The sequence below is a fragment of the Marasmius oreades genome, chromosome 1 (genome assembly GCF_018924745.1).
Source record: "Marasmius oreades isolate 03SP1 chromosome 1, whole genome shotgun sequence".
NCBI classification, from domain to species: Eukaryota; Fungi; Basidiomycota; class Agaricomycetes; order Agaricales; family Marasmiaceae; genus Marasmius; species Marasmius oreades.
The window spans coordinates 3,312,280-3,337,618 of NC_057323.1; the positions used below are offsets into that span (position 1 = coordinate 3,312,280).

General features: G+C 48.4%; 13 protein-coding genes across 14 annotated transcripts; 6 read left to right on the forward strand and 7 right to left on the reverse strand.

Annotated features, from left to right (window-relative positions):
- The first annotated feature begins 160 nt into the window (after positions 1-160).
- On the forward strand, positions 161-3,024 carry DRS1 (nucleolar DEAD-box protein required for synthesis of 60S ribosomal subunit). The gene is made up of 8 exons (XM_043147014.1): positions 161-462; positions 516-1,203; positions 1,263-1,792; positions 1,853-2,034; positions 2,087-2,273; positions 2,335-2,455; positions 2,518-2,588; positions 2,648-3,024. Exons 1-8 carry the CDS (start codon positions 283-285, stop codon positions 3,011-3,013), a joined length of 2,325 nt encoding a protein of 774 aa, XP_043015719.1. The 5' UTR covers positions 161-282; the 3' UTR covers positions 3,014-3,024.
- A 140-nt stretch (positions 3,025-3,164) lies between these two features.
- E1B28_001113 (uncharacterized protein) lies at positions 3,165-5,359 on the reverse strand (the record flags this gene model as incomplete). Its single annotated transcript, XM_043147015.1, has 8 exons — positions 5,062-5,359; positions 4,822-5,012; positions 4,286-4,766; positions 4,178-4,237; positions 4,026-4,119; positions 3,798-3,969; positions 3,665-3,738; positions 3,165-3,611 (listed from the first exon to the last, which is right to left on the reverse strand). Exons 1-8 carry the CDS (start codon positions 5,334-5,336, stop codon positions 3,165-3,167), a joined length of 1,794 nt encoding a protein of 597 aa, XP_043015720.1. The 5' UTR covers positions 5,337-5,359.
- Positions 5,360-6,465: 1,106 nt separating this feature from the next.
- On the reverse strand, positions 6,466-7,866 carry E1B28_001114 (uncharacterized protein; the record flags this gene model as incomplete). The annotated part of the gene is made up of 8 exons (XM_043147016.1): positions 6,466-6,521; positions 6,578-6,812; positions 6,862-7,038; positions 7,097-7,249; positions 7,304-7,391; positions 7,450-7,621; positions 7,679-7,766; positions 7,822-7,866. 8 exons carry the CDS (start codon positions 7,864-7,866, stop codon positions 6,466-6,468), a joined length of 1,014 nt encoding a protein of 337 aa, XP_043015721.1.
- A 318-nt stretch (positions 7,867-8,184) lies between these two features.
- Positions 8,185-8,690, reverse strand: E1B28_001115 (uncharacterized protein; the record flags this gene model as incomplete). The annotated part of the gene is made up of 2 exons (XM_043147017.1): positions 8,185-8,571; positions 8,625-8,690. The coding sequence occupies 2 exons, from the start codon at positions 8,688-8,690 to the stop codon at positions 8,185-8,187; spliced, it is 453 nt and encodes a 150-aa protein (XP_043015722.1).
- Positions 8,691-8,809: 119 nt separating this feature from the next.
- E1B28_001116 (uncharacterized protein) lies at positions 8,810-10,023 on the forward strand (the record flags this gene model as incomplete). The annotated part of the gene is made up of 2 exons (XM_043147018.1): positions 8,810-9,416; positions 9,464-10,023. The coding sequence occupies 2 exons, from the start codon at positions 8,810-8,812 to the stop codon at positions 10,021-10,023; spliced, it is 1,167 nt and encodes a 388-aa protein (XP_043015723.1).
- Positions 10,024-10,200: 177 nt separating this feature from the next.
- E1B28_001117 (uncharacterized protein) lies at positions 10,201-11,275 on the reverse strand (the record flags this gene model as incomplete). The annotated part of the gene is made up of 6 exons (XM_043147019.1): positions 10,201-10,307; positions 10,362-10,698; positions 10,768-10,851; positions 10,909-10,929; positions 10,979-11,015; positions 11,079-11,275. The coding sequence occupies 6 exons, from the start codon at positions 11,273-11,275 to the stop codon at positions 10,201-10,203; spliced, it is 783 nt and encodes a 260-aa protein (XP_043015724.1).
- Positions 11,276-11,411: 136 nt separating this feature from the next.
- E1B28_001118 (uncharacterized protein) lies at positions 11,412-12,243 on the forward strand (the record flags this gene model as incomplete). The annotated part of the gene is made up of 4 exons (XM_043147020.1): positions 11,412-11,606; positions 11,679-11,844; positions 11,904-12,019; positions 12,073-12,243. The coding sequence occupies exons 1-4, from the start codon at positions 11,517-11,519 to the stop codon at positions 12,241-12,243; spliced, it is 543 nt and encodes a 180-aa protein (XP_043015725.1). The 5' UTR covers positions 11,412-11,516.
- Positions 12,244-12,410: 167 nt separating this feature from the next.
- On the reverse strand, positions 12,411-16,381 carry E1B28_001119 (uncharacterized protein). The gene is made up of 5 exons (XM_043147021.1): positions 14,111-16,381; positions 13,665-14,056; positions 13,509-13,600; positions 12,829-13,450; positions 12,411-12,768 (listed from the first exon to the last, which is right to left on the reverse strand). Exons 1-5 carry the CDS (start codon positions 16,361-16,363, stop codon positions 12,516-12,518), a joined length of 3,612 nt encoding a protein of 1,203 aa, XP_043015726.1. The 5' UTR covers positions 16,364-16,381; the 3' UTR covers positions 12,411-12,515.
- A 425-nt stretch (positions 16,382-16,806) lies between these two features.
- E1B28_001120 (uncharacterized protein) lies at positions 16,807-18,394 on the forward strand. Its single transcript, XM_043147022.1, has 4 exons — positions 16,807-17,285; positions 17,347-17,434; positions 17,491-17,887; positions 17,944-18,394. Exons 1-4 carry the CDS (start codon positions 17,027-17,029, stop codon positions 18,178-18,180), a joined length of 981 nt encoding a protein of 326 aa, XP_043015727.1. The 5' UTR covers positions 16,807-17,026; the 3' UTR covers positions 18,181-18,394.
- Positions 18,376-19,604, forward strand: E1B28_001121 (uncharacterized protein; the record flags this gene model as incomplete). Its single annotated transcript, XM_043147023.1, has 7 exons — positions 18,376-18,457; positions 18,509-18,539; positions 18,597-18,648; positions 18,709-18,790; positions 18,857-18,922; positions 18,984-19,447; positions 19,506-19,604. The coding sequence occupies 7 exons, from the start codon at positions 18,376-18,378 to the stop codon at positions 19,602-19,604; spliced, it is 876 nt and encodes a 291-aa protein (XP_043015728.1).
- A 992-nt stretch (positions 19,605-20,596) lies between these two features.
- Positions 20,597-22,005, reverse strand: E1B28_001122 (uncharacterized protein; the record flags this gene model as incomplete). Its single annotated transcript, XM_043147024.1, has 7 exons — positions 21,950-22,005; positions 21,699-21,897; positions 21,561-21,629; positions 21,394-21,506; positions 21,231-21,342; positions 21,041-21,175; positions 20,597-20,987 (listed from the first exon to the last, which is right to left on the reverse strand). The coding sequence occupies exons 2-7, from the start codon at positions 21,878-21,880 to the stop codon at positions 20,597-20,599; spliced, it is 1,002 nt and encodes a 333-aa protein (XP_043015729.1). The 5' UTR covers positions 21,881-21,897; positions 21,950-22,005.
- Positions 22,006-22,042: 37 nt separating this feature from the next.
- RPL32 (60S ribosomal protein L32) lies at positions 22,043-22,879 on the reverse strand. The gene is made up of 4 exons (XM_043147025.1): positions 22,632-22,879; positions 22,462-22,570; positions 22,241-22,410; positions 22,043-22,176 (listed from the first exon to the last, which is right to left on the reverse strand). The coding sequence occupies exons 1-4, from the start codon at positions 22,676-22,678 to the stop codon at positions 22,116-22,118; spliced, it is 387 nt and encodes a 128-aa protein (XP_043015730.1). The 5' UTR covers positions 22,679-22,879; the 3' UTR covers positions 22,043-22,115.
- A 122-nt stretch (positions 22,880-23,001) lies between these two features.
- On the forward strand, positions 23,002-25,335 carry E1B28_001124 (uncharacterized protein). Of its 2 annotated transcripts, XM_043147026.1 has the most exons (4): positions 23,002-24,158; positions 24,211-24,658; positions 24,722-24,839; positions 24,889-25,335. In XM_043147026.1, exons 1-4 carry the CDS (start codon positions 23,145-23,147, stop codon positions 25,253-25,255), a joined length of 1,947 nt encoding a protein of 648 aa, XP_043015731.1. In that variant the 5' UTR covers positions 23,002-23,144; the 3' UTR covers positions 25,256-25,335. The 2 variants fall into 2 exon arrangements, with proteins under 2 accessions (XP_043015731.1, XP_043015732.1); XM_043147027.1 differs by having other exon boundaries at positions 24,211-25,335.
- The last annotated feature ends 4 nt before the right edge of the window (positions 25,336-25,339 follow it).

The following is a 25,339-nucleotide window of genomic DNA, read 5'->3' on the forward strand; positions in this document are numbered from 1 at the left end:
TTTCATTATGTCTGTATCGGTCGGTTACTATTATGACTATTACCGAATTCAAGTCCATTCGACGACAATAATTAATAAATGTCGCAAATTGCCAAAAAAAAATCTATAAAAGGCATTTCAATGGTCTGAAATAGTTTTGTCCTCAAATTGCCTTAAGAAGGTCCGTTTGCATTATATGCCTCTTTAAAGCGAGTGTAAGACAGGCATCTCCGAATCGCCGGCCCCAGTAAAAATTTTCCACCCAAGCTTGGTCAAGTTCGCTTGCTATTTACTACTCAAACCATGGACGACTTCATCATGACTATCGATTCTGACACGGAGGATGTTCCTGTTCCTTCAAAGACAAACGAAGACGCTCATTTTGACACGAATTTCACTTTTGACGTGACTATCGATCCATACACAGACCTAGTCGAGGACCGTGGTGTTGGTGCGGATACACTTGCTAAAGGTACAAGATTGGTATGTGAATCCGTTTTGCGTTTTCTTCTGTCACTGAGCTTTAATTTCTGAAGGAACCGATATCAATTGACGACATTATCGCCCGTCGAAGGGTAGCATTTAAACGGAAAAGAAAAACAACTGATGGGGAAGATTCAGACGACTACGACGAAGAATCTGAGGATGAGGATGGAGAGAGTGACGAAGATGTTGAAGAGTTTGACGGTATACAGACCGACCAAGCCGAGGAGGAAGACCCTTTGGCTACTTCCGGTGAAGAGGATGAAGACGAACACGAACACGAGGGGGACAATGAGGAAGCTTCACCAGAAGAAGGTTCCAGCTCATCAGACGAGTCTGAGGAAGAGACTCAATTAGAAAAGGATCGCAAAACAGCTTTTTTTGAGACACCGTCGTCGTTCTCCGATGCCCATGATTCGTTTATCACCATGAATCTTTCTCGCCCGCTTTTGAAATCCCTTACCACAATGGGATTCCAGAAGCCCACCCCGATTCAAGCCGCTACGATACCTATGGCATTACTTGGCAAAGATATTGTCGGAGGAGCCGTGACGGGTTCCGGAAAAACAGCAGCGTTCACTATACCGATGATAGAACGTTTGTTATACCGTGGAAAAGGTAAAAAGGCCGCCGCTACGCGCTGTCTGGTCTTAGTTCCCACTAGGGAATTGGCAGTCCAGTGTTTTGAAGTCGGAACTAAGTTAGCGACTCATACGGACATTGCATTTTGCCTAATCGTCGGTGAGCGGATTATCAGCAACCCGCATCCTTCTGAGGTACTGAAACCGAGCATTTCCCAGGTGGCCTTTCGCTCAAGTCCCAAGAGGCAGTGCTTCGGAATCGACCTGACGTGGTTATTGCCACTCCCGGTCGACTTATCGACCACATACACAATTCACCGTCGTTTACCCTTGAGAACCTCGACATCTTGGTTCTCGACGAAGCCGACAGGATACTTTCAGACGGATTTGCTGACGAGCTGGCAGAAATCGTTAAGTCTTGCCCCAAGTCTCGGCAGACCATGTTGTTCTCTGCTACGATGACCGACTCTGTTGACGAGCTCGTGAAGATGTCACTCAACAAACCCGTTCGCCTCTTCGTCGATCCAAAGCGAACTATGGCCCGGGGATTGGTGCAAGAATTCGTCAGGGTACGTGCAGGTAAAGAGACGGAGCGTTCGGCTTTACTTGTGACCCTCTGTAAACGGACGTTCAAAAGCAACGTTATAATCTTTGTGCGAAGTAAGAAACTTGCGCATCAACTTCGAATAGTCTTTTCCTTGGTCGGCTTGAAGAGTGAAGAATTGCACGGTGACTTGACACAAGAGCAGGTAATGATCTTCTGCTCTCTGCGTGTGTTCCGAACCTTGTGCTGATTACTCAATCTACAGAGATTGAAAGCTTTGCAACAGTTCAGGGACGGTGCAGTTGACTACTTGCTGGCCACAGACCTAGCGTCTCGTGGTCTGGATATTAAGGGCATCGAAACGGTGATAAACTATGATATGCCTGGTCAGCTTGCTCAGTATCTGCACCGTGTGGGAAGGACTGCTCGAGCTGGTGCCAATGGCAGGTATGTCCCCCTCTGACAGCCTATGACCTATAGTTTTAACTTTTCACTCCAGATCTGTGACTCTCGTAGGAGAAGCAGATCGTAAAATGCTTAAGGCTGCCATCAAGCACGGCGCAGGAGAAGACAAAGTCCGCCATCGAATTGTCCCCTCAGAGGCAGTCGCGAAATGGGTTGAAAAATTGGAGGAACTCAAGGACGAGATTGCAGAAATTTTGAAAGAAGAGAAGGAAGAAAAACAAGTTTCGATTATTCATCTTCCTTCACGCGCTCTGGGTTTACTTCTTTCTCTTTCTGGTCTAGTTACGTCAAGCAGATATGGAACTCAAGAAGGGCCAGAACATGATCGAACATGAAGCAGAAATATTTTCTAGACCTGCGAGGGCATGGTTCCAATCGGAAAAGGAGAAGAAGACTACACAAGGTGAAGCGCACTTTCTGCTTATTCGCCGCTCGAGTGCTTGCTCATGCTTAAGACGGATCTAGCTCTCAGTAAGCAAGAGCACGAGGGAAGACATACCGTCACCAAGCAGAAGAAGGACATTAAAGAAGATAAAGTGTGTTTTCCCTTCCGTTCGTCGGCGTTCCATGCTATTGTATTAAATTGTTTTCCTAGCCAAAGCGTGATAAATTCGCTGGTCTGTCGCGGAAAGCTAAGCGAAGAAAGTTGGCAATGGAAACAGACGCTGAGGATGGAGACGGTGGTGCCATTAAAGCTGCCATACGATCTGCGAAGAAAGCTGCGCGCCCAGCCAAGATAGGTGATCCCGAGAGACGAAGACCTGCGTCTTCGAGAATAAAATCGAGGAAGAAAACCCGTGCAACGACCGCCCGTATCTCTTGGGGCGGAGGCTCCTTCAGGAAGGACTTTGGAGACAACGCACAAAATCGAACTGAGGGTGTCCGGGCCAAAAAAGGTGATAACGTTGGAGGGATGGGTAAGAAAGGGAAACACACCAAGAACAAGAGCAAAGGGAAATAAACAACTTTTTCTTTGTTTTCTTGCCATGACATGCAATCGAGAGTATTATTACATTTGATACGGTAAGGTCACCTGGTTAGTAGTCAATAACACTAAATGTAAGATGATACCTAGTTTGTTCAGTCACGGACGAGCATTGTCAATAACTAGTTTAGTTGTGTTTCTTGCCTAACCTAAAGTACGCGGTGCCCATGAAAAGTACCCACGTAAATATAACCGAGGCGGCACCGAGGGATGCAAAAACCTCCCCCCTCTTGGACTCGCGCTTCGTGCGCAGTTCATTCCTGAGCGATCGCCTGATCCTGGATGACGATGATGAGATGTATCTTTGATGAGGACTGTCTCCCAACAAAGCAGACTCCTCTCCCGGGTGACCTGCAGATGGGCTGCGAGACAGAGAGGCAACCTCCTCCGCCTTGTCTTTCCTTCGCTGAAGATAGGCAAGCCCCAAGATGGAGAAGAACTGAGCGATATCAAGAATCAACCACATGTTAATTACACGCTGAACAGCCGATTTGCTGTTCGTCTGTCCACGTTTGTGTTGGTCGAGTGTCATTCCAGCCAACGTTTGGAAGATGGTGGTACCCGTTTGTTCCAACTGTAATTCAATTTGAGCGAGGCGGAGGTTGAAACTACGGGGGAAAGACCTACGCTCTTATGTACCCCGAGGGCGGTCGAGACGTAATTATGTGACACAATCTTCGGCACTAGGACAACGAGAAGAACTAAATGCAGAACTCTAGACGTTAGTGAAAGAAATTGAGGGTTTCACTGCTTCTCTTACGCGGTGAAAATCCATGGCTGATGGCGAACGACGCGATTGCTGGAACAGCACTCCCAGTCCACTCCGGAGGAAGAGCAAGCCAAAGGTACGCCAGGCCTGTCAGGGTCGATGATAGCAGCAGTAGATGAACGATAATGGGTCGATGCTTGAAGCGATCGACCAGGAATCCAACCTGACAGTGAATAATTATTTAGTGGATAGGAGGACTGACGTTGCAATCCAACTCACAAGAGGATACAAAAATATGCTGCCTGCAAGGAGGAAAGAAGCGTTGTTTGCTGCCCCCTCCTCCGACATTCCGTACCGATTTTCGATGATATTCCTGGGCCGGAGCAAATGGTGAGATGAAGCATGAGTGAAAAGCTACCGTTTCAACTTACGATGCAAGATGAGTGAACGGCGCCCACAGCATACCACAGAACACATTCAAAGCGACATAACTTAAAGACGTTGAGGGGGTAATGACGGGGCTAGAAACTGACGCTTACGCCCAGAAGACATCACCCAATTTTGTGACATCTCGAAGATTGACTCTCTTTTTAGCCGCCACCTTCTCTAATGCCTGTGCTTCCGTCATATTTGTGGCGGACCTACGTCTAGCTTCTGCCGAGATGTCCGTAGCTTCAAGTTCAGCACATGCGCCGTCCACCAACCACTTAGAGGCAGCAATATAAACCAGATTGACGATAAATGATGCTGCCGCTAGCATGGCGGCAATATAGAAGGGAGCACGGGTACCGAAATGTTCGGTCAGGGGATATGATGTGCGAGCTGAAATGAAGGAAGCGCCTTTCCCAGCAAGAAGACCGAATGCCATAGATACACCCAGGCTGTGTGATTTGAAGAAACGGATAATGATAGTCTCTTGAACGACTGCGAGGGGACTAACGCCCAACCCAAATATAAACAAGCCCAGCGCCATGAGACGAATGTTCCCCCACATCTCCCCGATTAGCAGAATGATCTGACCTGGGAAGGGTTGAAATCCAAAAGAAAAACAATGACTGAATGCTTAGAGACTTACCACCGAGGATGATTCCGGTGGCAATGATGCTAGTGAACGTAGTGCCGAGGGCACTAGCCATTACACCAGCGACAAGTGGAGTCCAAGTGCTGTTCAGAGTGACGGCGGAGAGCAACAAACTAAATTCGGTGTGAGATGTACCAAGTTCACGAGACAAGCGACTCTTCAAAGGGCCTAGAACATAAGATGCACTAACAATACCTGAATTAGGAGATCGAGGGAAAAAGGCATGGTACGCACTAGTGACTGCCGACACCCAGGGAGCAGGCGCAAAGTAAGGCTAATGTGCGGATAAGAAGTGCTCGCCTTTTCAGCGACGCATCATGTTCTATTTCTCTATGACGTTCGATTTCCATCTCTTCTTCGACATTAGAAGTACTATGGCCTAGCAGATTCTGAGAATCAACTGGTTCATCGTGATGGTCGCCGTCATAAGGACTTGAAGCCAAAAGTTCATCGCATGAAGCTCTGCGATGGTCATGGCGAGGCGTTTCTAGATGGCGAGACCCTGCCATACGAAGCTGGCTGTGGTGGTGGTGGTGGAAGAGGATAAAATTAGATGTCCGAGGGATGACAAGGGTTCCAAATCAGATTAGATAGACGATGTAGATTACAATTACATCGCAAAGGCACCACTCGCTAAGTATTATCAGAAAAGGCATTCTGTAAGAAATAATCTAGACCATTCTCCGGGAGTCTCCAACAGCAGAAAGCTTCTTTGAGCTCGCGCACGAACGGATCCAAAGACAAGTAAGGATCAAGTTCAACACACAAAGCCCGAACTCAGTCCAGCCTAGGGCTTCCACTGTGAGCGATTGTCGACACCTATGCAACCATGTAAATGCAGAGGTCAAAAACGCGGCAAAGAGCAGGATGACGTGTGCACTGACTCTGATATAGCTGGTTCACCTGCACAATTCCCGCCAATTCGAGTGCCATGAAGCAGTCCAGCTGCTGTTCCCTGATAAAACCAAGTGAATGACAATGACGACGTCCGCTGTCGAGAGATTGAGATTACTTACCCAGAGCACTCCCGTGAGCAGAATCCAGACCACTGAGCTTGCGACGTTGGCCAGAAAGTGTATCCCTCCATCGAAAATGTACATCATGTACGCCGTCGAAAAGATCAGCGTCCATGACGCGTTAAACAGAGACAATATCAGCCTAAAAGTGAGTCTTGATCAGTTTATACTGGGGAAGAAAGATGCGAGTCGCACAGTCCGCGGTATTTTGCACCTGGCCATCTATCGTCTTCATTGCCCATCGTCACCAAGTAAGACGTCAGACCTAACTCTGCTGCAGCAGAAAGGGCCATAAGTGCAAATAGAAGGGGATGGAGATTGTTTCCAGAAATGAGACCCATTCGTTTTTTCTTCCTTTTTCTGCTGAGTCGAAGTTTTTTTCGTCGTCGTGAACGGTGAGTGGTACCATCTGCCACCAGTATTGTCAGAGATTTAAATAGGGAATGGCACAGCAGTGGGGAAGCACGGTGAAATGCATACTCATGCTAGGGGAACGTGTTCTGCATATGAATACCACACGTCCCTCGCGTGTCCCTCGCGGTGACTACTTTTCTCTTAAAATGATCGGCTGTTCTGGGACATGCTTGTATGATCAAAACAACTAGGTTTGTCAATTCAGATGTTACAACTCGAGTGCCAATTTTGTAAGTTGCATCGCTCCTTCTTTTGTTTTATTTCCTGAGTGTATTGATCAACCATCAGAGAGTTTTGTAGCCTCGACAGCACAAACTCACCACCGATGAAGCCACTTGCATGCACAAAAATGCAACCGTCTACGCCACTAATCTTGCTGAGCTCATCGTCCCGTACACCTCTCCATTTCTCTGGAAGCGCTTTACGACTTTCGAAACTATCGGGCGAAACGGGAACAGCTTGAACACGCCAATTACCACCAAACTCGTCTGGATATATGATGTATAGTGCGGCAGGCGGACCGCCGCTCTTGGTTTCGAGTTCGAATAAATGCTCCTAGAGAGAATTTCGGCTGAGAAGATTTCAAAATCCATAAAATACTCACTTTCCAGGGTAAAAATTGCTCCAAAAGGATGATCTTCCCGGTCGAGTCTATATTCGCTCTGCTCTTGGCCATCGCTTCAGTCAGTAACTCTCTTGCAGGTAGCCAAGCATTGGCGTAGTAGCTGAGTTTTCCCATAAACTCTCCACCTGTCAAGGAAGATGCTCTTAAAAATTGGGCCTTGGGGAGCGGAAGGATATCAGTCTGGCATATCATAAAGGTAGTGTTGTTAACGCACATCCACGCCAGCTGCATCAAGTGTCTGATTCCAAGGTGGGTTCAGGGCAGCCACCCGACTGGACAAATCCGTACGATTTGTGTATCTCGGCTTCAGATCCGTCGGATATTGAGAAATGCCGTTATCAACCGCGTCGATGGCTTCGATAAATTCCTGTATTGAAGTTAAGACGGCTGATCGGGACAAGGAAAAATAGATACGAAGAACCTTGTACATCTTCAACCACAAGGTATGGACGTTTTCATGATCGACATTCAGTTGAGCGACGTTGGAGATGATCTCTTTTCCAAAATGCCTAGAACAGAGCTGTATGAAATGAGGCCGCACAACAGGATATGTCTAGGGACACGAACTTGAACACGAGCCCTGCAGAGCTCAATTTTGTTTCGTACCCATGTCCAAAAACTTCAGTGAAACCTCGTTGATGGTGGTCAAATCTTTGCTTTGATTCATCGTATACAGCACCGACGTCCACCACGATATCGCAAGTATCGAGAACACTCGGGTCGCGTGTGCGTTTGAGATCTAGGTCGTTAAGTTATTGATTGCGAAAATGCTTCATAGGTTCGGATGTTTGTATACCCGAATCACGATAGACAGCGGTCTGACGCAGAAGAAAAACGGCGAGGGCTTCGTCGCAGTGAAATGTTCCGTTGTGAGTCCCGATGACCTGAATCCAAAGAAAATTTCAAGTTCACATACTGCAATAGAATGATATTCCAGACCTTTTGCAGCTTTTGCTTTTTGCTGGCAGGAGAGACCGTAGACATCCTAGCGGACAGATGAACAGAGGCAAGCTTTGGATTGAAAGATCTATACAGGTGATGGGTGAGAGTAAGCCTACTCATAGAAGAAAACTCAATTAGTCTCTTTCACACACCGATTATGATCTATGGTATGCTGACTGTAATAATATATGTAACAATGTAACGATGTTCTTTGCATAACGAGGAAAACAACGAAAGCCTAGCTGAGAAATGTACGTAGATGAATGTGTGTCCGTCCGTGATCGACAATAAGAACCGCCCTATACCATCGTGAGAAGTGGATTGAGAACCCAAAAAACGACCATGCTGAGCTTGTCATCTTTAGAAAATCGTCACTAACGCCCCTACTGCAACTCCAGCAAAGGTGACCAGCATAAGGTTCCTGGGCAGCGATTGTGCAGCCGCGATGTAGTTGTCGTCAGGTCCGTATGCTCCATTACCACCACCCGGTACTGGTGCCCCAGTTGCACCACCGCCACCATCGAGAGCATCTGTAGCTGCTGTGGGCAGTGGCTTGCTTGATGTCGATTGTGTAGAGTTTCCATTGGACCCTGTGGGGGTGACCGTTATAGTCTGGGTATGGCCATCTGAACCGGTGGTAGTAATAACGTTAACAGTCGGGTTGGTCTGATTTCCGCCACTTGTCGTTTGGGAGGTACCGCTGGTCTGTGAGTTGCTGTTGTTGCCGTTGCTGGTGGTGTTGTTGACCTGATTTCTGAAATGGTTGGGAATAACCTGGTTGCAAGTAGTGAAGTACATACCTGAGCCTGAGCAAACACTGCGAAAAGAGAGACGAGGAGGAATGACAGTACAACTGTTCTGTGCATTTTGAGATGATTGGGAGTCGTCGTCGTGGTTGTTGGCAATGACTTGCGAATAATAGCACGTGATTCGGATCAAAGATGATATAAGAATCAATCCCAGAAAGGAAAAGCGAGCCGTAATTATGCCCTCCCCACTTGAACCAGCGACAATCTCGCTTTTACTTCAGTATATCGTCCCGCCTTCTCAATTAACAGATCCCATTCCCAGCCACCTTATTTCAAAGAATCTCCTAAATAGACATTTCTTTCTCAATCTCAGGGACCCCTCTTCAGACCCCGCTTCTTATCTCTCATGGCCGTCCCCAGACCGGCAGAAGGTTTTCGATATATTAGAGTCGTCCTCAACATCACTAGATTGTATCCTTTCGAACCTCAATATTCACTATACCGGCGACATCGACTCTACTTTTGCGCACGCAGAGATTCCAACTGTCGATCAGGACCTTCCAAATATCCGAATGGTTTTCGAGTGGGACGTAGAAGATTCTTCTTGGAAGTACCATAACTTAGCTCTCATGCCATTTCCGACACAGTCCTTCCATTCCGTCTCTGCGATCACGAACGTTGGGATTGGGGCTTCCCGAACAAACCACTTTAATGACCAGACGGAGGACGAATCCTACTGGGATTCGTATGGGAATGCGGGGGGAAGCCAGCGGAGTCCAGGCTTCTTGAGTAACGCGGAGTCTTCAGAAGATGACTACTGGTCACAATATGCGACCGTTCACGGTTCGTCTGATTTCTTTAACGTCTTTCATATGTTGATGTCTCCCTAGGTACTGCCGATTCAACTCGTCCAACGCCACCGCCAGAGCGAGAACAACACCCCGAGTCGTACCAGGAGGACGACCTCCACCAGCTGAATGATTTTTACAGTCGAGACGATCCAGCAGAAGGCGATAGCCGTGCAGATCACAACCCAATCATTCAGATCCCATACGAGTCTTTCAATATAAAGCCGCCTCATGGTCGGAACAGTCCTCCATCTCCCGAAGATCTTACAGAACGTCTTCGAGCTTTACAGTCGAATTCCAGTGATCAGCCTTCATCGGCAATCTCCGTCAACATTATACCTTCACAGGAACATAGCGTCACTGACAATCTCCAAAAGGGAACCGAACTTCCACAGGAGATAATCAACGGGCATGATGACGAACTTTCGCAATCGGATGAGACAGAATCTGCCTGTGGCGTTAACGTTTCGCTGAATGTTGCCTTGCGAGAGTCGATACGAGGAACATATCGTTTGTGGAAGTTTTCCGCTAACCGGAACGACGATGGACAAGACAAAGAACTGTTCTTAAATGCGGTTAAAGCAGCCATAATAGACTGTTAAGGAATAAGAAATTCTAACGCTGTGCTGATTTGCAAGAGGTATTGAGAGACAAACTTGCGATCGCCCTCAGATGGATACTGATGGATGGAATGTGATAAATAAATATTGGGTGGGAGGGTATTGTAACACAGAAGCCACCATCCGAGGCCCATAAACGCTTAACAAGAAAGGAATCAATCAGGCCGTAATGGTGGCCCCGCTAGCAACAAGACCTCCCAAGTTGCCTAGAAGCTTTTGGAAGCTCATGATGTTGCCAATAACCATAGCTCCGGCAGTTGGTGTAGCTGCTCAGTTATGCGAGTCAAAATATAGAAGCAATTAGAGTGGAGACGGCTCACCGGATTCGGATGACGAGGAAGAGCTGCTACTCGAGGTGGTGGAAGATGAGATCGAGCTGCTGGACGACATGGACGTTGAGGTGGACGAGGTCGTGGTCGTTGTGGAGGGCGGCGGCGGCGGTGGGGTAGTTGAAGATGTCGAGGTCGTGGGTGGAGGAGGCGGTGGGGTGGTTGGTTCCTCATGGTGACTCGTCGTGGTCTGTTGGTTATTACCTCCCCCAGAGCCGTACCACCAATTTCCCGTCATAACACCGACTGCGGCAGGGTCAGATGCCCAGATCTTGAATAAACCAGAAGAGAAATCCAGGGCGCCATACGGGCAACTGTCAAAGGGGCACTACAGGCGGGAAAAAAAAAAAGAAAAATAAAGAGGTTGATGAAAGGGCATGAAAGTAGGAAGACGGACGAGATCTGTGATGGTTGCCTCGGCAGTTTTCCCGCCGATTTCAATGGTAATCTTCTGGCCACAGTGTGCACCACCGTCCCATTGCTAATTGTTAGACAGATTTAGTCGACGAAAGCCGTCTTTGAAGGGATAGATATTCACATGTTCGTTGAGTGCAACAATCTAATGAACCGTTAGGTTTTGAACGAAAGTCTGGAAGAATATGCCTCACCCGATCATCATCTCCGTTATACCCACCACAGGCTCCTCTGTTGTGATAACAAGTATGAGAATAACGAAAAGAGAGAAGGAGGAACATGAATGAGACTTGCAGGCCAGTTTTATACCAAGTGAACCTAGCTCCAGAGGCTTGCCTCTTCTCAGCATTCCAGAGGGCATGACCTTCAGCATGCCGCTTGGCAATGCCGCCATGGTGTGCAAGACGTATTGGGGCGAGCCCGGGAGATGCGATAACGACTTCAGAGACAAGAGCGGCGACGAGAAAAGACAGTATAGAAAACGAGCGCATGACGGTTTTACGAAATATTTGAACCAAGAACAAACGAGCGGAAGGGAGCGACGTAGGAGTCGAATGGGGGGCGAGTCAGAAGTGTTGTTGATTTTATACAGGCTAGCCAGGGCCGCCAGGGGCGATATTGACAGTGTCACGTTTGAAATTTTGACTTCAAGTTGGGGGTAAGATCGATTCACCATGAACTCCTAAATCCTCCCTCTAGATCTCTCTCTCTGACCATCCGAGGCATAAGTGTATGTACGTGCACCAACAGCAGAGATCTAAAAAAGTTTCCCAAATCATAAAAAAATCAAGCACCGATCACAGGCGAGGAAGTCACACATTGGTAGGCGTGACATCGGTTGTTTCTCTTCCACGATGGACTCTCTAATTCCGTTTACGACGTCTGGATCTCTAGTGGATTGCGTGGACAGTACGTCCGTCAATCCTATGGCTCTTCCATCCTGAGCCCTCATATCATCTTCAATTCGTTCTCCATGTCTCCCTCTTCGCAGGGAAGATGCTCGTCATACTCAGAGACGGCAGAAAACTACACGGGGTGTTGAGATCTTACGACCAATTCGGTGAGCACCACGCAATCCACCCGACCTTTACGCGTAGTTCTGATCTTCTGACCGTGTAGCAAATCTCGTCCTAGAAGACACTGTCGAACGGATATACCATGGCAATGCCTTCGCAGAGAGTTGGCACGGCTTGTTCCTTATACGAGGTGAAAATGTTGTGCTTCTCGGTGAAATAGTGAGTCTTTGTCTAGTCTTTGTCTATCCGCTTCCATCCATGTTCGACATTAGGACTTGGACCAAGAAGACGAAGTTCCGCTCCGGCAAGTCGAATACCATCAATTACAGCCCTACCACAAGGGTGACATCGAAGCCAAGAAGCATCGAGATGAATCAAGGGCTCAGATCTTGTATGAGACTAAAGGCTTTAGCAAAGAGGGGGGCGAGGGCGATGGCTACTAGCTGTGCAAGTGTGGATCGCCGTCATACGTTGAGATGACCATACTCAGACCATTGTTTCTTGTGCGCGAAACCGAAGAAACTGATTATAACTATGAAATTCAAAAAAGAACTAGCTATACAAATGACTGTGGTATTCAAAGGATGCAATTGCAATACAAAACATAGAATAAGAGGATAGCGAGAATAAGTGTGTCGCAGAAACGATTATACGTATGAAAGGGTCAAGAAGGAGGATAACGGTAGTCATAAAGAATACAATAGATTTCTATACTTCACGTAGGGGCTTTCCTTTTCTTGCCCTTCTTGTTCGCAGCAACGTCACCGTTGACCTTCCGTTTGCTCGTATTCCCGTGGTGTTGTTTGTTGCTCGACTTGAGAGGTGCAGGCGGAGCGCCATCATCGTCGAGGTCGATGATGTTTTCGATATGCTTGCGAATTTCTCGTTCTTTCGAGGTGAGCTTGTTAAGCGCGTCTGCCTTCTTCTCTTTCTCCTTGCATACATCTTTCGTGCGGAGAGCCTGCCAACTGAACAAAATAAAACTAGTGTAAACGCCGGAAGAGTAGTGGAAAAGAAGGAATGCTTACCCAGCATGACGACGACAAACTTCCTCACCGGTGCACCACCACACAGCATCCTCACCCCCACCCTCGGCATCCATCTCCATTTTATCACCTCGATATGATTCCAACACGTGTTCACCATGCTCGGCCCACTCTTCGTCTGCAAAACATAACCTCTGATCCCACCCGCATTCCTTGACCGCCTTCGCTCGCTCTGCGGCCAGCTCGATCAGCTGCTCTCTCCAGGCAATAATCTCCATCCCTCTCTTCAACTCTTCCCTGACCTTCGCGATGTCATCCAAAAGCCCATTCAGCCGATCAACTTCCTTCTCTTTTGCGCTCTTCTTGGGTTTGACCTCCTTGATCACCGGCTTGCCCCGCTCACTGGATTCCTCTACACATCGGACAAGACCCTCTCGTTTCTCCGCATTCTTGACGGTCTCCCATAGTTGCGTCTTGTTCCCACCACGTCTGACGAACATATCTACTCTTTTGCTGATATTCTTCATGCCACACTCATCTGAACAGTACTTGGAGTACGTGCGGGCCGGCTTATGACATGATTTCGGGGAATCGGGATCCGGTTGTAGCAATCCAAAAAGACATCGAGGTTTGTAAGTAGTTTTGAGCTTTAACGAAGGGTCTTCTATAGTTTATACAGAATGAGTGTAATGGACCAGCGTAGAACGGAAACAGATCCGTACTCGCAGCGCAGGGTGGACAAACGAACTGATCGACCAATTCGACCACATGGTCTGGCATGTCAACGCAATTCGTATGGTACCATTCATCGCATCTATCAGGGGTGCATTAGCTTTCCATTTTCATCATTGATGTGCAATCAATTACATGAAACTTACGTATCACAAGCGATCATAGACTTGTCCTCATCGTACCGGGTCTTGCACACGCAGTACAACTTGTCGTCATCGTTTGCGGCAGCGGCATCAGAGTCAGTGCCTTCGTCTGGCTTTAAACCTTCTTCTGGTCCCACTGAACCGCCGGGTAAAGCTGACGCAGAGCGCGATCGTGCTTGTTGCGATGTCGATACGCTCCGGCTGAGAACTGGGGGTGTTAGAGCAGACGGTTTGTTGACCGGTGCGACAGGAGTGACAGGAGTTCGTATGATGTTTCCGTCCCGATCGCGCGGCTTGGGTTTTGGGCCAGGCTTGCCTCGAGGTTTGGGGGGAGGTGGCGGTGTTGCTCCTGCGATCGTACCGTCTGCGTTGCGAGCCTTTGGTTTAGGACCAGGCTATCGAAGAAGTGCGATTTTAGACCAAGTATGAAAGTATGAAAAATGAATTACCTTTCCCCGCTTCTTTGATTGACCAGCCGACGCTCTCTCCTCATTCTTCTTGTTTTTGCCTGATTCTTTGGGTGTAGCGGGTAGGGCAGGGGGAGGCATCGAGTCACGCTCAGAGGTCTGTCGAGGTGAAGCTGCGCGAGCGCTTGGTGAACGAAATGAAGGCGAAGCTATAGACGGCGATTCTGGTCGTGATGTCGATGTCTTCATAGATGGTTGTTTGCCCTTGACCTCGTTCGTTATTTGAGAAATATGTCGATTCCCGTGAGAGAAAGGAATGGTTGGTGTTGGTCGATCGTCAACCAGGCTTAACAGTTCATCTTCCACATCAACTTCCATCTGTTTCCCTTCCTCTTCGTCCACACCAAGGGTCTCTTCAACGAGTTCGGTGACCGCCTGATCGACATCCATCTCATTCGACTCTTCCTGAGATTTCCGATTATCAATGACATCGTCCAACTCCTGCTCCAATGCCATCACTGCATCTTGAACAGGACTCGGCGTCCGTTTGTGCACGACCGGGCTTTTGGATTGACCTCTGGCAGATGGTAATGCAGGGACACCAGAAGGTGATGGCGATGGAATGCGAGATGGCGAACGAGGGCATTTGGACGCTGCATCATCATCGAACTGCTCCAAAAACCACTCATGAGCATCATCTTCATGACGATTCTTTGCAGGTGCAGGAGAATGCGGATGGGAGTAAGAGAACGCTGCCGTCTTAGGTGTTTTATAAACATCTTCTTGACGGACTACAACCTCATTCGAGGTGCGAGAGCGTGCCTTTTTCTTGTCAGGAAGCCTATCCTTCTCCTTCTCTTTTTCCTTTTCTGTTACTTCCAAGGACTGTGATCTGAGAAAATCTGGAACAGGAGCTGTAGGTGGCACTGGGGTAGGGGGAAGTGCCGACTCTCGTCTCTCCACCTTGACCCGACTGAGGGCCGTGTCCTGCAAATGACTATGATCATGATGACGAGCAGCCAAGGCCCGACCAACATGACTGCCTGGAGGAGAACGGCGACCGGCTGGGCTGACCACACGATGCTCCCTGGATGTGGGAAGCAGCGGTGCGGGCTGAGAAGGTTGACAATGATATTCCCTGGTGTTGCCTTGAATGCCGCCGGTGAGAAAAATGATAGAGTTTTTAGCCCTTTCTCGGTCCTTTTCATCCGTAATGTCGGAAGCAGGTCGTTTAGGCGGTGGTAATGGAGATGGAGTATCTTGATCATGAACAGGATCATAGCTATAGCCCGACGAACCGGGTTTCCTGGAGGATGTGGTTGGCCTGACGGAATCGGGGGATAGGGGAAGCTTAATAGTGTCCGGGGGTATGGATTGAGGTGGGAGATGCCCTCTGCCATAACCAAGGCCAGAAGAGGTCATGAGTTCTCTTTCCTTGTTGAGCCGTTCCACGTCGAATTCATGATGAATTTGCTGAGCAATTGAATCTGAATGTCGACACTTCTTACTGGATCGATCATGGTCAGTTTCGTCGTCTGAGGGAATAGAAATGGTATAAGGTGGAGGGTGAGAGGAGGAATTTGGAATAGGCCGTGGTTGTGATGGAACGTCAGTAGCCGTGTATGTGGGTGAGTGTGAAAGGGGAAGACGTGAAACGTGGGGAGACGAGAGAAGATTTGATATCTTGGGTGAAGCAGAGGCCCTAAGAGTGGGCTGCTGATCGAATAAAGGAATGTGAGAGCGAGGAGATAGGGATTCTGGACGAGACGAATAGCTCAGGATTGAGTCTCGATGGTACTGACGTTGCTCTCGTTGTCGGTAGAAACGATCCTGATGATTTTGGTCATATTGTTGCTGGTGATGCTGCTTTTGTTGGTGTGGTTGTTGACGTTGGTGCTGCTGTTGTTGTTGGTGTAAATATTGCCTTTGTTCACGTTCACGCCCTCGCTCGCGCTGCTCTCGGTCCCATTCCCGCTGAGCCTGTTCTCTTTCTTTTTCGCGTTCACGCTGCTCTTTCTCCCTCTCCCAACCTTCATGTTCACGGTCGACATCGCGTTGTGGGTAGGAATAGATTAAGGGGTCGTGAGGCGAACGTGAGGAATGATGTGAATCTGAACTCAGGCGCCTTCGTTCTTGGTCGGCAGCATGAACAAGGGCCTCAAGATTGAGTTTTGAGGACTGAGTGTGCTGCTGCTGCTGTGGTCTGACAAGATGAGGGGCGAGAACGACTGGCTCTGGAATGGCTCCCCGGTCAGAGGGAGGGTCCTCTGAACAGAGGAGGGAGGATATGTTCATGGGCAGACAGAGAGGGAGAGACTGCTGACCAATCAAATGTAAAGGGTGTAAAATATGCATTTTCACAATCAACTATCGTTACACAATAATTTTTTTCACAGCAAGCTAGGTCATGTACAACGAGACACTGCGACCGCTTGAACAGCCGGCTCATGAAAGAATCCAGCACTTCAAGAATCGCACCCAAGTCCCGTCCCTTTTCTTCGTTCTCCAGCTTCTGTACGGTCTCAAGGTCCTCGATCCACACCAGTCCTGCGAGAGCAGGCGGGCGAATCCTCGTCGAGATGCTTTTGAGGAGCTGAAGGACGAGAAAGAGTGAGCTGGAGCTTACAGAGACCAGCCGCTACTCACCTGTGTAAATGCGTTTAAGAGAGAAATAAAATCAGGCGAAAAAATATGAATTTATAGGTGTGGGATCAAAACTGTACAGCCGCCTCCCGGTGGCTTGCCAGGACCCCGAAAGCACCTGACTGGGGGTTTCACTCTCTCTCACCACAGAAAAAAGTTGACAACTCTGGTTTAAGCCTGAACTCCAGGTATACGCCCCGTCCATAATGTCGTCGGTGGCTTCTAAAAACCCTTTTGCCTTACTTGAAGAAGGTGTGTCTTCATCCTCTCGATTGTGGCCGATTTTTTTTGCATTTATCTTCGACTATCGCTCTGATGATCATCGTCTTTTTTTCTGTGACAGCCGGCGACAATAGTGTCGGTGTCCCAGCTTCACCTGCACCAACCAAGGCTCCAGCAACTCCAGCAGCTGAAGCCTCCAAAAAGGACGCTCAAAAAGCTCGTACTGGCCCTGCATCTCGAGGAGGTAAATATTACCAGCGTGGTGGTGCTCGCGGCGGATCTGGCTTGAAAGAGGGTGCTGGTAATCCCAACCAGAACGGCATCGAAGAACCCGATTCCATTCCCAAGAAGTGTAAGCACGCTGATCACCGATAGGCATGACTCCACCTTTTCATCGATTCATTCTATTCTAGTTGAGGGCCGTGGTCGTGGTCGTGGTGGTCGTGGTGGTCCCAGAGGTGGCCGTCGTCCTTTCGACAGGCACAGTGCGACTGGCAAGACGTTTGTCTACTTCTCATGTCACCCTTTCTTGAATTCAGTCTAATTATCACTTCTAGTGATTCCGATAAGAAGATCCATCAAGGATGGGGTGGTGATGACGGAAAGACAGAGTTCCAAGCAGAAGCTGCTGCCTCCACCGATGCTGCTGCTGAATCTGCCGCACCTGCTAACGACTGGGACGCCCCCCCTGTCGATAATTGGGGTACTCCTGCTGCTGATGCCGGCGCTACCGAGGGTGTTGAAGCTGACAAGCCGGAAATTCGGCCTCGCAAGGAAGAGGAAGAGGACAATACTCTTACTCTCGACCAATACCTCGCCCAGCAAAAGGAGAAGGACACTGTCGTCCCTAAGCTCGAGGCTCGTAAACCTAACGAAGGTGCTTCTGATGACTTGTGGAAGGACGCCGTCGCACTTCAGAAGGGTAGTGAAGAGGATGCTTACTTCGTCGGCAGGGTTCGTTCATCGCTTTATTGAGCCGTTGACACGCTCTGATTTCGTTACTTTTCTAGATGAAGACTGCTCCCAAGGCTCGTGCTAAGAAGGAAGAAAAGGTCTTTCTCGAAATCGATGCTCGCTTCGATCGTCCTTCTCGCGGAGGTCGTGGAGGTCGCGGTGGTGATCGTGGTGACCGTGGTGACCGTGGAGGGCGTGGCCGTGGTAGCCGTGGTGGAAGAGGGCGCGCTGACGGTTCCCATATCCCTTCCTTCAACGTTGACGATGAGGCTGCCTTCCCTTCACTTTCTTGATCTGCAGAACAGTCAACCCATTGTTTACCAATTACAACACGCATAGGATGGTACTGAGCAGTCAATACGAATCAAAAATTCCTTTCTCTCTTATGGTTTCTTTGCACAATTTACGACCAGTCCATCTTTCAGCCTACGTACCACTGATGTGTCTATTTTGCTCTCCAATTTGTACGATATGAACGAATCTATGACATGTCCACTGAGAAATGCCTTTTTGAGATACCTGCTTTCGTTTTCTTCATCATGATTGAAACGATATACATCGCAAGGCATGGTAAGTGTTGGGGTCGTTGTTCAGTCTGATGCTAATGACATGGGCGCACAGGCTTCCGTTCTAATTGGGTGACTAACAACTGGTGATTTACTTGCTTGTCACCTCATAACTGAAAACTGAATCGATGGATAACTTGAAGGAACAACGCAACGGGACTTCCTCGCGATCCGCCGTTAGCAGCTTATGGGGTCGTCAGTTCCGTTTCTTTGCTCGATGGGACCCTCAAATTCATTTCAAGCTTTGTCCGCTAGACCCAAGCAGAGGAGCTGGCGACATACTTCCTATCCCTACCCGAAGATAAACGACCCACGGCGATATTTTCGTCCCCTTATTGTTCGTTCAGCCTTGAATTTGGTTGAATTTCGAAGAGTGAGACTACTCCATACTGATTCTCTTTAGATCGGTGTTTACAGACATCTAAACCTGTCTCCGATGCCCTAGGGTTACCGATTTACGTAGAGCATGGTGAGTTTCCTACAGGCTCGGCCCTCGAACAACTGTCTTCCTCATCGGAGTTCTTCTATAGGAATATCAGAGTGGTACTCTCCAGTAGCTCCCAACTCCGGACTTCACCCTCGCCCCAGTTCCGCAGCTACTCTCACCAGACATTTCCCATCAATCGACCCGTCCAGCTGGTCCTCCATCTTTTTCCCCACACGCAAGGGAGAAGATGTCCCTGAACTTCACCAGCGCGTAGCCCATTTCCTGACCGACTTCGTTCCAGAGGTAGAAAAAATTAAACCGGAACATAAGAGAATCCTACTTGTCAGCCACGCAGCAACTATCATTGTCCTCGCGAGGGTGTTGTTGAGAGATAAGGAGTTGCCTTTACGCGTAGGGACATGTTCGCTTACGGAGGTCCATAGGAAGAGGGGTAGTGAACAGGTAATTGGAGGATGGGAATACGGAAAGTTGGCTGAAGCTGGCTTCCTTACCGGCGGTGTACAGAGGGACTGGGGTATGGAAGATATTGTGATGGAGAACGGGAAGGTTCGTTGGCATCAGCTTCACCACGTTGTTGTTTCTCAATAGAAGGATATTGATTCAGGTTGTGGAGGACCGCGGGGTACCTGGAACGGAGCATGAATCAGATGAACCGGTAGGATCGCAGCTACACTCTCCGCCACCGATTGCAAGCAGCCTTTGAAACCTAGAAAGCGAATCTAGAGAGACGGAACTCTCACGTTTTCTGTCCATATAGTTCAGAATGAGTACCGCTCACCTCTAGATGTTGTACAGAATAATTAGTTCCGTTCACGGCATGATTCTGAACACAAGACATACATAACATATGCTTGCGTGGTCCAGAAATCATAAACAAGAGATACATCGCTCCATGCGAACTAGGTGAGAAAAGAGTTGTCAAGATCGAGGAGAGAATGATGTTCCATATGCAAAGTATGACTGAATGCCCTGGATGACATAAGGACGTTTTCCGGAATTGATCTAGAAGGTATACATTTGAGTACTACTATTCTGGTCTCTGATGTGCAAATGACAAGGATATGCAAAATTGGATAAAACTTGGTCTTCCCGTTTATTTGTGGGCTCGGCAATTTTTTGTAGGATCCGTAGACTACACATGAGCTTGTATGTACAGTTGTAGCCACTGAAAGACAAAGGATATGAAATGAAATTTAAAATATAGCTCAGATCTGGTCGTGATTACAGCGTGACAGCCCAGGAACGGTACATTCCGGAATATATCTCAAAATTTTAGATACGTAGTTAAGTGTAAACGAAAACACTAGCATTAAATACAAGGTTTCAGAGGCAGGGGAGTGAACGGTAGTGTGGAATAAGCCAAACGATACAGCAGAGGTCCCAAATCGGCCTGTAGGCGAGACGGCAGTGAGCTGGCCTGGCGCGAGCTTTGCTACTTGCCGAAGTCTTGCCGGACGTGACGATACGTGACAAAACGCTTTGCACTTCTCGAATCACCCTCGGACACTCTCCGAGGCTTCTTACAGCTATCCTAAAATCCTCATAAATTCAGGTTAACGTTTTGAGCACTATTAAAATACTCTAGTCAAATTTTTGATACGGTAAGTGGTGTGTGGAAGTGGTACTCGAAAATGTTGCATATCCCTAAACAGAATAGTATAATTGTTACAAATATAATGCGGCCATATGTTGATTCTACAACTTTATCCAAGCACTGGCGTAACTAACACTGGAATCTTTGACCGTTTCGCAAGCGCTGCTTTGCTCGTAACGAACCCACTTGATCGTAGGTCGAACGGTGCTCTCTTTCTGCTTTTCCAAAGCGGTTAAGGTACCGAGGAGGACGCCAATGGGGTGTCGACCACATATCGTGTTCTTGGTCTTGACCAAATACTTTGCAAATTGGGCGTGGGTCTCGGATGCAGTCGAAGGTGGGATAGTCAGGATGGTGGTAGCTTCGTGATCTAGCTGTCGAATAGATTCGTAGATAGGGTAGTCAGACGAAGGACCGACAGTTCGTGACAACCGTATTCCATCACTGGGCGAGGGTTTGGGGTAGTAAAACGTGTAGCTGAACCGAGTCCCCCTACGCGAAGTGCGTGAGTTTTGAACGATTGTGAGGGAGTTAGTCCCACTGACCAGTGACAAAAGTCGCTAGATATGACGAAAAGGGTATCGCTTCGGGCAAGATAAGGGGCAAGAAGAGTTCCAAAGTTGGACTCCTTTTCCACGGAAATCGCGCCTACAATGATTGGCACGATCTTAATGTCCTTCCTGCGGAAACATGTCAGCCTGAAGTTGTAAAGAAACACAAGCTAAAACGGTTCACCCCTCAAACACCTTCCTGATGTACGGTAAATGCATTTCAAGACTGTGTTCTGCCTCGTCATCCTCCAAGTCGAAAGTCGCAAACTTTCCGGTTTCTTTGAGCTCAAGTATAGCTAAAAAGAACGGTAAGCGACTTAGCATGATTCTTAGGGAACGACGATTACTTTCAACGTCAAGCGGTAGGTCCCCGATGGGTGTAGCGTAGTCTGTGCAAGAGGAAAGGGCACACCCGTCCAAGTATACGTGGTGAGAAGGACCAAGTATGAAGACACGACGGCTGTCAGAGGTCGACGACTGAGATAGTTATGATTCAAATAAATAAACCACCCACATCCCGGAAGTATCTATGGCTTTGTATGCCCAAGCTGCAACAGGACCGGAATAAGAGTAACCCGCATGCCTACCAAATGTTATATATCAATTCATCGCCAATGTCTATCGCCCCTCGACACCAAACGAATGAACTGACGGTGCAATAATTGCCTTACATCCTGGGATGGGGAATGTTTCATCTGTAGGTAGGACGTTTTGGAGCCATCCAGATAGCTCGGAGTCAAGTAGTGAGCCTGCAAGAGTAATTAATCGATATTCATGTCCCCTGTGTGCAGGTACAGTGCGGCGAACCGTTATCCGTGTACCAGCTTCCAGCATGTGAGGCCGAGCGAATTCTAGCGACTGATCAGTATTCTCGACGAGGTATTAAAGATATTTAGAAGGCACTTGGTTGGCATTTCTAGCGATGAGTTACCAGGTCGTAGATTAGAGCAGAGGGCCACACAAACATAAGCACACTCTCAACGCCCGGTCAAAAAATAATTCGTCAAGGACCTTTCATATTCATGGGGAGGTGTACATAATGAAGACGCAAGACAGGAGAAATTGTTAACTACTCCTCTGACCGCAAACGAGCCGTTGAGTTGGTGACCTTGACCCCAAGAACCTTTGCCCTATCCAGAGGAAGTATTCCCTCAGCCATGTTGAGAAATTTAGCAAGGTAAAACGCAAACGCACCTCTCCAGTAGCGTTGTGCGGTTTCGGCTGCTGACGTTGTGCGCAACCTCGGCAGCATAGCTTTTGTTGTGCATGAGCAGAAGATCGAGTTCACGCACGTTGCTAACGAGGAATTTCTTCAATCCATTAGGGAGAAGATGTCTGGTCTTTTTGTTGCTTCCATAACCGATCTGCGGCACTTCGTTGAGTCACAAGATGTGGTAGAATGGCTCTGGACTGACTTTGGGCATAGCAGATTGACCCTTGAAGCGACGCCTCACTCTGTTATCGATACCTTTGGGCTTCCGCCATGCCTCCTTTACACTGTGGTAACGATCGGACTGGTGACGCCTGAAACACGGGCGAAGGAGAATGAGATTGTGAAATTGTTGGATGTGGGAGGAAAACGAACTTGAAGTGCTTTGTGCGCTTCTTAACAATGGGAGTCTTGACGGCCATGAGGGTCTAGGATAGAGGTAAATCCAAGTCAGAAACCTGCTGAAAGCGTCATCCATCCTGATTGATCCCAATCCACCCCAATTCTCCAACCAAAACAACCAAGTTCGCTTCTTAATGACGGATAGAGATGTCCTGACAGCATGGCAGTAGATTTGCCCATGAAATGGCGTAAATTCAAGATACTCACAGTTTTAAATCTTGAGGTCTTGCGGTGAGGAGGCCAAACCAGAAATTTGTCTGGCAGACGCCCGGCAAATACCGTAGGACCCCGGACACTCTTATTTCTTTAGCATCTCCGGACATCCGGCCAATTTACACGACTCCCGGACAGTACTTGGGCACATATCATTAGGGTACGAGATCAGCACAAAACGATAACAGAAAGGGACTAGGACGAGTCACAACGGCTTTCAGAGCCAAGGCGACGGAGGCGGACCGGCAGCAGGATGGACTCCGAGATGATAAGATGATAAGGACCCTGTTTTACCCTTCTTGTTCTTCGCCTTGTCCCATGGCCGTCGTAGACGACGAGATTGCCCCGCGGGCAACGTTATGGTCAACGTCGAGATATAAGACCTCGGACACACGTGCCTGCATGATATTCCCACCGCAGAGCCACTCTTTACCTGCATTACCTCGCTCTCGTTCATTGCCCCCCAGGTGTCGGTCTCTTTTCCCTCCGTCTGGTGTCCACAACGCCAGCATGCTCTCGACCTCGCCTCAGTTTGATTTGGCCTTTGACAGCAACAATGAAGACAGGAAAACTTCAACTCCTTCCCTTACACCGAGACTGTATAGAGCTGCAAGTGTAGGCAGTTGGGGTGTCACGTCGTTCGGCCGTGGTTTTGATTGGGAGAGTAATGACGATTCAGAATCATATAAATTGAAATTATCCCAACGGCAAGAACAAGCTCCTTTGCCCAAGGGAAAAGAGTCCGTTCGACTCGTCGAGAATATGCCGCATTTTTATAAGCTGCCCGCCAGCATAGAATCTTCGATTTCCAGAAAATCACCAGCCTCGGCATCTGTTCGACCTTCTAAGGTTATGCATGTGGATACGAAAGTCGCGCCAACTTCTTCTATAGTCTCCGAACCGTTTTACAATTCTCCATCCCAGTCTCGTTCCCCTTCACCGGTTATGCCTACCGATGCCAATCGGCCAACTCTGTCACGGTCACCGTCGACCCCTCGACCCCGAAGACGTTCCTCCCAACAACGAGTTTCCCTGATAGCCGGTCGCGTGTCCATCGCACCACTGGAATCTCCTACCATTGTTCCTCCCAACTTCCAACGTGCAGGAAGTGCAAGTAGTTTACTGAGCACAGCCGCCAGCACTCGCGCCCCTTCACCCACTCAAAGCGAAGAGTCTTTTCTTGGTTCAAAACGCATATCCGATTTCCATATCGAAGGGGAAATTGGCCGTGGGGCGTATGGTCTGGTCAAACGGGGCAGGGAGATAAAACCAGATGAGTCTCTTGGTGTGAGTAGTTTGCCTATTCCGCATTGAAAATGTCGCTGAAACTCTCTGCCAGCCTCCTGTGGTCATCAAGTTGATCATCAAATCTCGTATTCTGGCTGACTGCTGGAAGAAGCATCCAAAACTCGGCACGATACCGATCGAAATCTATGTCATGTCTGCCATTTCCAACACCGCCTACGTATTACCTCCTCGTCGCCCATGGGATCCCTCTCGGCTACATTCTGATTCCGAATCTAAAACTCACGATGCTTGGATGGAAGGCGAGGTGGTAAAAGGTCATCCCAATATTTGCCCTCTACTAGACTTCTTTGAAGACAGCCATTACTATTATATCGTTTTGCCTTGCACTACTCCAGAACCCCGCGCTGGTGAGCCAGAACCACACTCCGATCTCTTCGATCTCGTAGAAAGCTATCCAAATGGTCTTCCACCAAAGGACATCCGAAGTTACCTTGGCCAGATCGCAGATGCCTTGACATTTTTGCATTCACATGGCATTGGTGGGTATTCGTTATCTCGATTCAATGCTTTGGAGAACCAAGAATAACATATGGCAACTACAGTTCACCGTGATGTCAAGGATGAAAACGTCGTGCTCGGTGCCAATGGTCGAGGTATACTAATCGATTTCGGGAGTGCAGGCTTGGTCAGAAAGGGTGGTTGGGATTCGTTTAGTGGAACGTAAGTTCAAATAACGATCCTGCAGGACCTCGTATTGACTCGATCGAAGTCTGGACTATGCCGGCCCTGAAATTCTTAGGGGGGAACGATATCAAGGCAAAGAACAAGATGTTTGGGCTTTCGGAGTTGTTGCGTACGTGCTGCTGGTTGGTGAATGCCCTTTCATGACCGCTGCAGAAGCCCAAGATGGCCTCTCTTCTCCGTTTGCAAACGCATCGATATCCCTGGATGAACGATGCTCAGATAGAAACGAACTCGAAGGAGAAGAGGCCGATGGAGGAGGCGCGTTGGGCGATGCCGCTGCTCTGGTCCGAGCATGTCTACAATTAGAACCCTCTGTGCGCCCGACATTTGAGAAGATACTTCAGTCAAGGTTTTTGGCCGGAAGAGGAGGATGGGGAATGCCCAGGTCATGATGCACGCATTGTAATCCAGCTGTAATTCTATGATAATTATATGTATGCACAGACTGCACGTATGTATCAATAGATTCAAGCACA